Source organism: Eumetopias jubatus, unplaced genomic scaffold, assembly GCF_037043125.1.
Source record: "Eumetopias jubatus isolate StellerSeaLion01/CBP00866 unplaced genomic scaffold, mEumJub1_p1.0 scaffold_5, whole genome shotgun sequence".
Lineage (NCBI taxonomy): Eukaryota > Metazoa > Chordata > Mammalia > Carnivora > Otariidae > Eumetopias > Eumetopias jubatus.
This window is the reverse complement of record NW_028274811.1, coordinates 49,729,534-49,742,954: the sequence shown is the minus strand read 5'-3', so window position 1 is coordinate 49,742,954 and position 13,421 is coordinate 49,729,534. Positions and strand designations below refer to the sequence as shown.

Below are 13,421 nucleotides of genomic sequence, written 5' to 3'. Positions count from 1 at the left end.
GATTAATTTTAGGTTGAAGTGTGGTATTAAGCCCACATAAATAATTATGTGTACCATGTATTGCATTAAAATAGGAGGCACATAATTTCAAAGTGTCCATTAGTGGTGATTCTAAGTTTGATATCTTAGGGTGGTGACCATCATCTCTGTTATTCCTTTTATAATTAAAAATTGTCTTTAGGGTCAGATCGTGTGAATATCCCATTCCCCAGCAATCTTTTACTCAATGTTTTACCATACGTTCATGATCTTTCCTTGAATCATTAAAACACTGATGGTTACAAAATGGTGATTTTCTAATTTTATCATTTCTTTTACATTTATTTTCTCACATATTTCTGTAAAGAAGAGCTTTCTTTCCACTCCCCCCCTTTCCACTTTCCTCCTCCTTTCCCCTACCCCAACTTTTTTGAGTATCATTATGGACTAATGAATTTTTAAAATCACTATTCGATGTGTTATAAGAAATTGCCAAAATTATTATTTTTGGCACTTAAATTTATCCCATATTTGGCTAGTGCGAGCCCCTTTAAACTTGCTGTGTGTCCTTTTATATAACTTTGTTTTGAACATTTTCTTGCTTCCTGAGAAAGCAAGGTATTCCACAATTGTCCTGCACGTACTTTGCCCTAGACCTTGAGCTCAGCTGTTTCTACAAGTAGCCCCTATTCCTGTTATTGGAGAATAGTATTTAGGAACCAAGTTCTGGTCGCAAGACATGATCATTGCTACTGAAGTGTTATTGCTTCTTCAGTGAACAGAGCTAGGAAATATAATTTTTGAAAAATCATCGGTTTATACAGATACCTTCAATTTGTATTCCATTGTCACCTTCCCCCATTTTATGTGGATTTCTTTTCTTCCAGAGTGAAAACCCTGCTTTCCAACACCACCAGTATGTTTACTCATTAGGGCTACCCTTCAGTATTCTTCAGCTGATAGTATAATACCAATATTATGCCACTAGCCAGCCTACTAAGTAAATTTCACAATTTCTTTTCTCCTTAGAATCCGTCTCATTAAAGATATACACTCAGAATACTACTTGCAAGTTACTTGAATTCTTTTTGATCTACAGTTAGCATCATTTGTTTCTCTTTTACTCACTTTGAAGGTTTGCTTTTTCATCCTTTTTGAAGTCTTATTCCCATTTTTGTCCCATCTACCCCATGCCCACCCATCATCTATGAGAGTGAGACTTTTCATATAAGTTTGATTTCTGAGCCATGTAAATGTTTTCCATAAAATTAAACAAGACAGGATGGTCGGTAATAATGATTCTCTTTATCCTCAACAGTGCTTTTTGCTTCGTGTTTTATATTTGTGTTCCTACATCAGCTTTTTTGTTTCCGGTTGGCCTGATTATCTTTTTCTAGCCTTTAACCTGTGTGTGATTATGTTTTAGGTGGTATGCATACAATTTGAGAAACTGATTTTTATCTACGTTACTTTGTAGTTGCTTTTATGTTTGAATTGGTTTTCTGCTATGATATTATTTGGCTGCCTCTCCCTTCCCCCTTCCCTGCTCTTTATTTTTATTTTTTATTTTTTGCCTTCTATGGTATTGAGTTATTTTTAGTTCATTTTTTTTCTTTCTAACTATTTGGAAGTGATACGTTCTATATCTCTTCTTTTAATGGTCATTTTTAATGGCCATCCTTCTCATGCTGGTTAGTGTGTGTTGAATGTTCAAATAAACCCATGCCTCTTTTTCATATGAACTACCAAATGAGGTTTGTTGAATTCTGGACTTTGACACTAAATTTTTTTTCACTGAAAGAAAGGAGACTGTATGTTTATTTTTTTAAAATATTTTATAATCTTAATTTGGAAAGAGAGTCTCAGTCATGCTCTATGAAGAAAAATTGACAGAAAACTGGACTGACCACACCACCTTTCCTTTATAGCCTGCCAGCTACCTCCCACCCCTCCCAGGAACCTAAGCACTGTTGAGGCCAGGAATATTATTCTGATTACTGCTCTATGCCTAGAAAAGTATCTGTGTATTAGCTAGACCTCAATAGATGTATTAGTTGAATGAATAAGTAGAAATATTTAGTCTGGGGAAGAGTGAATGGAGCAGTAGTGGGAGTGGCATGGAGGGCAGGAGAAATGGTGGAATGTTTTAGTTTGAAGAAGCTTGCATGTAGGACAGTCATTTTGCTTGTTTAGAATGGCCCTGAGGGTTGAAGTGAGTGTGACAGCAGGGAAACAGAGGGCTATCTACTATCAGGATTGTGTGGAGGAGTAGGAAGTAGCTTGATTATACCATCACACCCTGGAATCAAGTTATTCCAGGAGAGTTCCATTAGAAGTAACTGGAGGGTGGGGGGGAAACGAACTATGAGAGACTATGGACTCTGAGAAACAAACTGAGGGTCCTAGAGGGGAGGGGGTGGGGGGATGGGTTAGCCTCGTGATGGGTATTAAGGAGGGCACGTAATGAACGGAGCACTGGGTGTTATGCACAAACAATGAATCATGGAATACTACATCAAACACTAATGATGTATGTATGGTGATTAACATAAAAAAAACAAAATAAACAAAAGAAGTAACTGGAAAGGATTCAACAGTATTTAATCGCTCTGAGATTCTGTGCTAAGTGGATGGAATGCATTGCCATCCTTCATTTGCAGCCAGATTTAGGTTAAATTTTGATCTTAGACTTGCCCAATAATGATCTTAACCCTACTAGTAAAGTGACCATTTTACAGCATAACACTGGGTAGCCATCACTCTGCACACTTCCTTAGTAATCCCACATGTCCTGGTGCCTTCATTTTTCTGTTTGGGCAAATTAGAAAAGCAATAAGTAGGTAGATCACTGGTATGCTTCACTTATTTGTCTTTTCTCTAGCAAAGCAAACGGTGAAAGGCAGCCTGCATATTTTCTCTGAGATTTACTTTTGAATTACCTTTTTGTTTGATTATAGAACTATCTTAGTTTGATTTAGATATTTACTGGCAGTGATACACAAATTGGGACAAGGAAAATGTAGTTTTATGACAATCTAAATTAGTGCCTTGAGGGCTACCTATAATAAAAATCTCTTCTCTTTCTCTTAGGGCTGCCGCTCAGAGTAAATTAGGTCACTACACAGATGCAATAAAGGATTGTGAGAAAGCAATAGCAATTGATTCAAAATACAGCAAGGCATATGGGAGAATGGGGTAAGTTCTGGCAAAATGTTCAAAGAAGTACTAGGGAGTATCAGATTTGCTGTTCTTAATGGTTTGGTTTCCAATTTCCTGCTTAAATATTGCAAGGAAGATCAATATACCATTGAGAGAGGAAATGACTGTAACTTCTTTGACTTGGGATAGAGGTGACCAGTTGTATGATGAATGGTTGGTTGTTGGAGAAAATCATACAACCGTTTCATGTTCAAGGCCACAGATCTCAAATGGGCACTCAGTATTTTGGTGGACAATCCTACTATACTTCCTTCTATATTCACCTTACCACTTTCTTCCCACGTTCTCTTCTCTCTTCAAATTTCCACCACACGCTCCATGGTGACTCTCAGCTCATGTTTGCCTTGCACTTAATTGAGAAAATAGATGCATTTAGAAGAAAAGTAACTCCTCTTCCTGCTTCTCAATTAACCAATCCACCTGCATTTGTATCCTCACAGACTGCCTTTTGTTCCTGTTCAAATGGAAGGGTTCTTTTCTAAGACTTGCCTTCACTCATGCCTTATATCTCATCCCTTTGTACCTTCCCCAGGACTTTATGCTTGGAATCCTCTCCTTATCTTCTGCAACACCAGACTTCCTACCTCCATCAGTGACAATGACTCCATGTGGAAAGGTCATAGAAAATCACCCATTGGAACTGTCCTTTTCCCAGAGAGGCCACTTCCCAGCTCTTCTTTCTCTGAATCGCTGCCATCGCTGCCTGTGTTTGCCGTCTCATCTCCCTCATATCTCATTTGCTCTCCGCTCGCTCTGATAGGGCTTTCATCTCTGTCACTCTGTTGACAGCGCCGTTCAGTCCCCGGTTGTCCATATTTTCCCAGGGCCAGTGTTCACGTCTCTGTCCTTACCCTGCCCCATGTTTTAGTATCTGGCATGATTAACTTTTTTTTTTTCTTTTAAAGTTTATTTAAGTAATTTCTCTACCCAATGTGGGGCCCAAACTCACGACCCCGAGATCAAGAGTCACATGCTCTTCCAACTGAGTCACCCAGGCGCCCTGGCACGATTAACTGATTTTTGATATACTTCATTCTCTCCACTTCTGTGACATCACACTTCCTGGTTCTCCTTCTGCTTCACTGGTTGCTCTTTCCCAGTCTCCCTTGCTGGTTCTTCCTTCTGTACCGCCTCTAAATAACGGCGGACTTCAGGGCTCTCTCCTCTGCTGCTGCCATTTTTCTGTTCTTTCTTCTGATTCCATCCTGTCCCATGCTTTTAAATTCCATCTACAGTCAGTACTCATTATTCATGGATTCTGTATATAGGATTTGCCTACATGCTGAAGTTTTCTTGTAACCTCCAAATGAGTAATCACTGTGCTTTTGTGGTCTTTCACAGAAGGGTGAAAAATTTGAGTCACCTGTCATGCCAGTTCTCAGCAGAGGTCTGGTAAGATGATGCTCTGCCTTTTTGTTTTAGTTCTCATGCTGTAAATGAGCGTTGTTTTCACAGTCTTTCTGGAGCTGTTTTTGTTTTTGTTTTTGTTTTTTTTTGCATTTTCATGCCTTTTGTGGTTGATTTCGCTGTTTACAGTGGCCCCCAAATGTAGGCTGAAGTGTTGTCTAGTGTTCCTAATCGCAAGAAGGCTACTATGTGCCTTATGAAGAAAATATAGATCATTTTTTATCAGACATGAGTTAGTGCTGTTGGCTGTTAGTTCAGCACTAATGAATCATTAGTATATATTAAATAATGTTTCTTTAAAAAGAAACACACATAAAGTAAGGTTAGGTTTTGATCTGTTGATGAAAATGTTGTGACCAAAAACTCACAGGAGCCCAACCCTATATTTCCTCTAGGAGCAGTTGTTCATTATTTGCTAATTTATTGTTTGTGGTGACTTTATAGAATATAACTACTGTTGTTAATGAGTCTCAACTGTATATGATGATGCAGCTCTTAGGTTATATGTCTGAACTCCGTACTCATATATTCAACCACTTTTCATCTCCACTTAGATGTTTGATAGGCATTTAAAGCTTAACATGCCCCCAAAAGAACTTTTGTTCCCTTCTTAAATCTTTCCCAGCTCAGTAAATGGTACCATCATTCACCTACCAGTGCCAAAACGTCAAAAGCCTAGGAGTCATCCTTCAGTCTTATTGTGCCTGACACAAGTAATCTCTCAGCAAGTCCTGTCGTTTCTGGTTTCCATGTATCTTGAACTCAAGCATTGAATGCTATCTCTTTTCTAACCCTAGTCCAAATTACTATCTCTTACATAGGCTACTGCAAGCATTGAATGCTATCTCGTTTCTAACCCTAGTCCAAATTACTATCTCTTACGTAGGCTACTGCAAGCATTGAATGCTATCTTGTTTCTAACCCTAGTCCAAATTACTATCTCTTATGTAGGCTACTGCGGTAGCTTCATAACTGGTCCCCCCGCCACCATTTTACCCATACCCATCTTGATCATCTGCAGAAAAGCCAGAATGTTCTTTTCTTCTATTTTTTTTTTTTAAGAGATGGGGAGAGGGTGCCTGGGTGGCTCAGTTGGTTAAGCGACTGCCTTCGGCTCAGGTCATGATCCTGGACTCCTGGGATCGAGTCCCACATCAGGTTCCTGGCTCAGCGGGGAGCCTGCTTCTCCCTCTGACCCTCTCCCCTCTCATGCTGTTTCTCTCTCTCTCTCAAATAAATAAAATCTTAAAAAAAAAAGAGATGGGGAGAGAGAGAGAGAGGAGAAGGGTGAAGGGGCAGAGGGAGAGAGAATCTTAAGCTCCACACCCAGCACGCAGCCTAACATAGGGCTCAATCGCACAACCCTGAGATCATGACCTGAGCCAAGGTCACGAGTCAGAGGCTTAACCGACAGCCACCCAGGCACCCCCCAGAGTGAATGTTCTAAAGCATAAATCAGATCTGTCACTCCATTGCGACGAGAATAAAATCCAGACTCCAAACCATGGTCTTACATGATCTGGCATCTGATTATTCCCTGACATCATCTTTCCACACTTTATTTTCTGTGCTCCCTCCTCATCAGCTTTTGTCCCATTCCTGAAGTACACCAAACGCATTGTTCTCAGGGCCATTGTGTTTACCGTGTCTTCTGTTTAGAATGCTCCTCCTTTGACTTTCCTGTGACTGCTTTCTACTCATCACTCACGTCATTTCGTTGTGGCTGCCTTTGAGGAGCTCCCCCTCTCTTTAATATTATGATTTTATTTGTGTGTTTATTACTTATCTTTCCAGTTAGGATGGAATTTTCTTAAACTCAAGGACTTTATCTTTCTCATTGTGAACTACGAAATAGCATCTGGTACGCAATAGGGTTTTAATAAGTATTTATTGACTGTTGATTCATTGAGGACTCTGAAAAAGTATCTTTCATTGACTGGAAGAAAACAAATCAGGTTTTGAGAATTTTTCTGTGATTAGACACTGTATTCTGTCTTGATCAGAAGCCTGGGAGGTAAGTCATCCAAGAAAGAAGTGGAGTAATTTGTTAAAAACAACTCTATACTATAAATAAACCTCAATACTATCTGTCCGTATATACCATTAGTGTATAGTTCTGAAGTAATTTTCTGATAAATCAATTCTAACTAGGAAGAGGAAAACAAAATTTAATAACAAACTCTTTGATCTGTGCCTCGGATAAAAATGTGTTGAGTTGTAAAGATGCTAATTTTATCTACTTCACAGCTAAGATGTCTTCTTCATGAGTAGTCCACTGATTCCCCATTGCCCGTTTTTGTTTTTTATTTTTTTAATGGCAAATTGATATTTATTGTGGCTCAGTGTCTTTGTTAGGAAGAAGGAAGAAAATGGGACATTAGGAAGCACACATCTAATTCAGAGTCCCTAAAATGGTTTTAGCATCATGAGTTATAATGGCCACAGGTTGTTGGTCAGCTCACATCTTTGTGGAGCTTTATCATTCATAAGGCAATTACTTCACATACTAGGCTTAAAATTGGAAGAGTAGGTAAGTTTCATTTCTAAGCATTAAATTCATGACTTGTAGGACAGCTAAGCTTGTCAGCAAGCAGAATGGAGAGAGTCCAGACTTACAGAATCTTGGAATTAGAAGGAATTCTAGTGATATTCCTCTGAATCACATAGTACAGTGAATCAAGTAAGCGTAGTCTGTATTCGAATTGATTACCAAGACAGACGTTTGACTGTTGGTGATGTCCTGATGTTTTTCAATCATATATCTTATACTCCTATATTTTATTCTTTTCAGACTGGCCCTCACTGCCATAAATAAATTTGAAGAAGCAGTTACAAGTTACCAAAAGGCATTAGATCTTGACCCTGAAAATGATTCTTATAAGTCGAATCTGAAAATAGCAGAACAGAAGTTAAGAGAGGTATCCAGTCCTGTAAGTTATTAATGACAGATGAGGGAAATATTTTCTGTCATCCTCAATTTATTAAGATCAAATTATAGTGGTTGGACTAATTCTCAGATATAATTGTTTTACAGACAGGAACTGGATTGAGCTTTGACATGGCTAGCTTAATAAATAATCCAGCCTTCATTAGTATGGTGAGTATATTTCCTTTTCTGCTCTGCTGGCTCTGTTTTCCATAGAGCTTTATGGTTCCCAAACTTCTAGAAACAAATACGAAAGCTTTTGTGGTGGTGGTGGTGGTGGAGTGGGGATACAGCACTCTGGCTCAGGTTTTTAACCTGCCTATGTACCTCTTTGTGAGAAAGCCATGGAGAGACTTTAGGAAGCCCATGGATTCCCTGAAAATGTATAAAAAATTTTTTATACATGTGCACATATGCACTTTTCTATGGAGAGAACCATATTTTTCATCCAAGTGGCAAAGGGGTCTGCATATCTACAAAAGGTCAAAAACAACTCTTTTCCATGAAAGCAGCCCTAGGAAGATCTCTAATAATTCAAGTCTGAGTAGTTTGACTGTCGTGGTACCCTAAGCTCTCCTCTCATGGTCTGCTTCCTTTCTATCCTAAGAGTTTATTTGAACTTTTAGTATAATCCTCAGATGTATGTATTCCATCCTGCAAAAACAACAAAATGACCCATGGATCTTTTTGAAAATGCACATACTCTGGTCCAGTTTGTGGAAACTCTGATTTAGTGGATTGGGATGTTACCTGGGCATATAAAGCTCCTTGAGTGATTATTTCTGGTTGAGAATGATTCGTTCTACCACATGGCATGCCCTTGGAAGGCAGCAGTACCCCTTGAATTCATCTTTGGTTCTTTAAAAAAATGTGTCATGCATCCACGGAATCATTGAATTGAAATGCACAGATGGCTCATTCTCAGTGAGATAAAGAAGTCTTTTAAACAATTAGTAGGTTTGTAGCAATTGGCAGTTTACAATTGGTAGTTGAGATCTTTGTAGACAGTGGTTAATTTTTGAATCACTCACTCTAACTGAGGTGTTGGGAAAGCTACTACTTGCTTTTATTATCAGAGAGATAATTATTTGATTTGCAAATAATTCAGTAACTCTTCTCAAGTCTCAGGATTGAGCCCATCACATTTAAGTTGGTCTTCTTATGTACATGCCAGCATTTATATGGCTCTTTGTAGGTTTTGTGACATTTTTAGCATTGCTACCCATTTCCAGGCCTCAGGTTATGCTATTGTAGTAGGATGTGAAAATGGATTTCTTCTAGTTTCAGATTTGTCTTAGCCCTCAAGATGCTATGTACCAAAGTGAAGTGTTGCAAAAGGTGGCAGTTAAAAACATACTGTGTGACTTGTAAAAAAGAGGTTGATAGGCAGTAAGAGGATTTTTGGAGAAAGCTATTGGAGTTACAGAGCCTTTTTCCATGTGTGAGGGAGTGAAGGGGGCCTGTCCTCCTCTCAAGCCTCCAGAGAAAGGGCTTTTCTGGCCCACTCCTGAGAGCTTTCCAGATGGCCCCCAGTAGGCTGGTGTCTGACCTGCTGGCTAAAGGAGCCTGTGTGGTTTAGCAAGTAACTGTACTGATGCCATTGGAGTGGAGGGGTGTTTTTGGTGGACCAGGGTGAGCACACTTGCTCATAAGATAGTCCAGTGCAATCTGCCCGGAAAGGCCTCCTGAAGGTGACAGGACAGAGTCTCTAGAGGAGGACTGCAAAGGACTTGGGACTAAAGGGAAAGTCACAGTGTCCATGTAGAGAGTAAATTATCCTTCTCAGAGGATAGATGAGAAATGTCCAGAGGGGCAGGGGTGGGAGAAGTTTCTGAAGGTCCTTAGAAAGAGCCCCAAGAGAGATCCCGAGTAAACAATCTGCACAACCAAAGAGCACCAATGCAAAACCACTGAGATAGGACCAGTCATCAAATAACTTTCCTGTAGCCCTGACTCTCTGGCTTCCTCGAGGACCAGGACTCTTGCCTAGCGAGCTGGGGGGAGAGGCGTAGAAGCACTGTGGTGAAAAAGAGCGGGCCGTTGTGCCTCTCTCTTCCAGTGCAACTGGCCCCTGTGAAGTAGGCCCAGGCCGGGGAGGGGAAACGCTTTGCCTGTAAATGAAGTTTTAGGTATTTGGTTATTACAGTGAGCAAGATGTGCAGTACTGAACCGGAGGTCATTTTCTAACTTAAAGCGACTAGCGGGGGCCACCTGGGTCACTCAGTTGGTTGAGCAGTGGCCTTCAGCTCAGGTCATGATGCCAGGGTCCTGGGATTGAGCCCCACATCGGGCTCCCTGCTCAGAGGGGAGTCTGCTTCTCCCTCTCCCTCTGCCCCTCCACTCATCCTCTCACTTTCTCAAATAAATAAATTAAAAAAAAAAAAAAGAAAGCAGCCAGAGGACTGCTTACTTAAAGGTGACCAGAAAAGCCCTAGAATCTGCTCTGTATTTCTTCTAGGTCCTAGAATCTAGAAGAGGATGAACTGCTTTTGCAGAATCAGATTAAAAGGATTGTGAAACAAAAGGCTTTATATTTATAGCTCATAAATCCTGCTTTTTCTGTGTAAAGACCCATAGTACTTGTGTGTTGGTGCAGAGGCACCAATCCTAACCAAGACTTGAGGAAAGTTACTGAATTGCTTGCAAGTAAGTCAAACAGTTCTCTTTATGGCAATGAAGCGAGTGATGGCTTTTTCCAACACCTCATTTAGGGTCAGTAAATCGAAATTACTGTCCTCAAAGATTTAAATTTTACAAGAACATTTGAGGCCAAAAAAAAAAAATTGATATGCTTTCAAAATAGAAAGTTTTACAAGTTACCTGAGCCAAAGGCAGACGCTTAACCAACTGAGTCACCCAGGCGTCCCATTTGCAACGTATTTTCAATGCCATTTTTCTTAGTACTTCCTCTTTTTTTTACATTCATTCACTTTGTTTAAAAGTACACTAAAACTAGGGACGCCTGGGTGGCTCAGTCGGTTGAGCGTCCAACTCTTGGTTTTGGCCCCGGTCATGAGCTCAGGGTCATGAGATAGAGCCCTGCATAGGGTGCAAAGCCTGTGTGGGATTCTTGTCCCCTCCCACAACCCCCGTTTCATGCACAAGTGCTCTCTCTCTCAAAAACAGTACACTAAAACTCTAAAGAATGTTAGAACATGTGTGGTTTAGCTTTCATTCCTGTTTTTTTTTTTAAATCTTTGTTAAAGCCTCTTAAAATATTGACTGCCTTTAATGGGAGATGCCATTTTTAAATTCCAGGCAGCAAGTTTAATGCAGAATCCTCAAGTTCAGCAGCTGTAAGTATATTTTCCCCTCCCATCTGCCAGGCTCCTAATTTGAGCACATCGGCTCCACATGATAAGTGGTAAATGGTAGATGAATGCCAGCCAATTAGAACTTAGAGCCATTCACATTTGGCCTTCCTACACAGCGCGGGTATATTTAACTGACTTCTCCTTAGCCAGTGTCCTACTTGTTAGGAATATATGCCTATCTCAGTGATGTATTTCTTGCCTATTCTAGAATGTCAGGAATGATGACAAATGCTATTGGGGGACCTGCTGCTGGAGTTGGGGGACTAACTGACCTGTCTAGCCTCATCCAAGCGTAAGTGTTAAGATAGAAATAGTAAAAAAGTTTATGTTTTACAGTTTGTCTCTGAAGTGACCAGGGCTTTCTTTTAAAAATTTTTTTTGACTCTTAGTATCAGTGGCCTCATTAGTTACTGAATCTAAAGAAATTCATAACATGGAATTTTCAGACTGAAGGGCAGGAATTCAGAAGATCTGTACCCATGAAAAAGTTTTTTGGCAGATTTGAATAGCTACTCAAGGATGTAGATGAAAGTCAAATATATGCTTAAAGTATGTATTAATTTAGGTAGACTCATATATTTAAAAATCATGTATTCCATATATTAATGTCCCTACAATTTAGGAAACTATTTTATTTGAACTTTTTCAGTGCATGTCATCACCAAAGGAACTCCTTGATCTTCTCATTACTTGAGCACACTACCTTCACTTCTACCCAAGTTGCTTAAGATACTCTGCTTTTTGAATTGACTTTTGAATCTGTGTGTCATGTTGCCACTGGAAATTTTATATGAAGACACAAGGACCGTTTGCTTTTTGTGATCGCAACTATGTAACCCCACTTACAAGATTGCATTTTTACAGTGATCTTTACATGGCATGATTATAGTGATATGTAACACTTGCAGTTGAAGACTACACACGGAGGAATTTGTATTAAGATTCTTTGCCTTTGTAAAAATCAGTTATGTCAGGTGACATATAGGTGATGAGAATGGGTGTGGCACCTATCATACCTGATGACAAGAAAAATTCCTTGCATTGTATTTGAGCACCTACAACGAAAGCATGTACTATTCAGCCCTTTGTTTATTTGTGGTTAAGCCCTAGAGGGGGTGGATTTCACCCTGATTTCAGGAAGTCACTTTTTAGCGTGGGGTTGTTTTGTTTCTTATGAAGAACACTGCACTGTAGTAGTGCTATATGGAGGTTATTTGTAACTGGAAGATACTAAAATCCAGAGTCTAAGATCTGTTTTTGTAGAAAAATTTCCCTTTGAGTAATACCCACATCCTCTGCAGTTCTCTTTGCATGGGTATGATATGACTACAAGTTCCCTAATTCATACCACTTTGCCTCTTTACTATAGGGGACAACAGTTTGCTCAGCAGATACAGCAACAGAATCCTGAACTTATAGAGCAACTTAGAAATCACATCCGGAGCAGATCATTCAGCAGCAGTACTGAAGAACATTCGTGACTTGACCAGGAACCCTGGCCCAGAGCACAAATGATTATGGCTCTTGAGTGTTTGCTGTAGATAGTGGCCAAAACAAAGACACCTAAAGAATCAATCTGTCTAGATGATAGGTTTATCATAAAGACTTGAACATAACATGACTCCTTTGTAAACAAATGATCAGTAGCCCTGTGGAGTGCCAGTGTAGTACTGGACAGGGTTCCATTTTCAAATCTTCATCGTCATATTTGTATATTAGACCTAATAGCAGAGTATATTTATTGAACAGTAAGGCTGTTTATTGGTGAGCTCTCCAGCTCCAGATTCCCTTAAGCAAACTTCTTTGAAAGATGGAGATGATGAAGAGGAAAGGTTTCTCATGCTGGTTTAGGAGAAATATCTTGGCCACTGAACAGCGTGTCTGGAGAGAAGAAATTTATTGTCTAGATTTCATTTGGAAAGTGCTCTCAGGACTGAATATAGATCACAGGGCCAGTACTATCTTTAATGCTGCTTGTTCTGATGGGTAACAGGGAATACTGAGAGCTGGTGGGAAGCAGAATTTGGTGCAGGGGTTGTTTTTTGAAAAGGAAAATAGATGCTGTGAATGTACAGAGAGTGAAGGTAGGATGTTCAGGTTTTCTGCATAGTTCTTAATTCATCTTGCCTGCATTTTGGTCTTGATAACATTAGCATGGCCAATTACTCTAAGAACATAATAAAATACATTTAGAAATCCTTAATGGTTCTTTAGGTCCTTTGTATAACTATTCAATTTAATGTACACAATTTCTCCAGTGGTGACCTTACCATGGAAACTCTCAAATATATTTACATTTAAATAAGCCAGTGGTTTGACCCTCAAGTTAAGGATTTTCTAAGTGGCATTTAATTATGTGCATATAAATACTGATTTTTTAAAAACTCACTAATTATCTGATGGATTACAAAAAGCTTCTATCACTAACATTGCTTGTTCATGTAGACCTTTGCTGTAATTTGGCTTGGCATGTTGCTTTTATGCTTAATCTTAATTTGATGCAATGTAAACATAACAGGGGACTTAAAATATTTCACTGAAATCAGAACTCATAGTAGTTAATGAAGAAATGTGGC

General features: G+C 39.4%; 1 protein-coding gene across 1 annotated transcript in view; it reads left to right on the top strand.

Moving 5' to 3' along the window:
• Nucleotides 1-12,999, top strand: part of SGTB (small glutamine rich tetratricopeptide repeat co-chaperone beta) — a 40,903-nt gene extending 27,904 nt beyond the window's left edge. Inside the window, exons 5-10 of the mRNA XM_028123866.2 lie at nucleotides 3,070-3,174; nucleotides 7,397-7,535; nucleotides 7,640-7,702; nucleotides 10,790-10,827; nucleotides 11,054-11,137; nucleotides 12,215-12,999. Of these exons, the coding sequence (XP_027979667.1) occupies nucleotides 3,070-3,174; nucleotides 7,397-7,535; nucleotides 7,640-7,702; nucleotides 10,790-10,827; nucleotides 11,054-11,137; nucleotides 12,215-12,326 (541 nt within the window). The 3' untranslated portion in view covers nucleotides 12,327-12,999. The remainder of the gene's footprint in view (nucleotides 1-3,069; nucleotides 3,175-7,396; nucleotides 7,536-7,639; nucleotides 7,703-10,789; nucleotides 10,828-11,053; nucleotides 11,138-12,214) is intronic.
• Nucleotides 13,000-13,421: the final 422 nt, after the last annotated feature.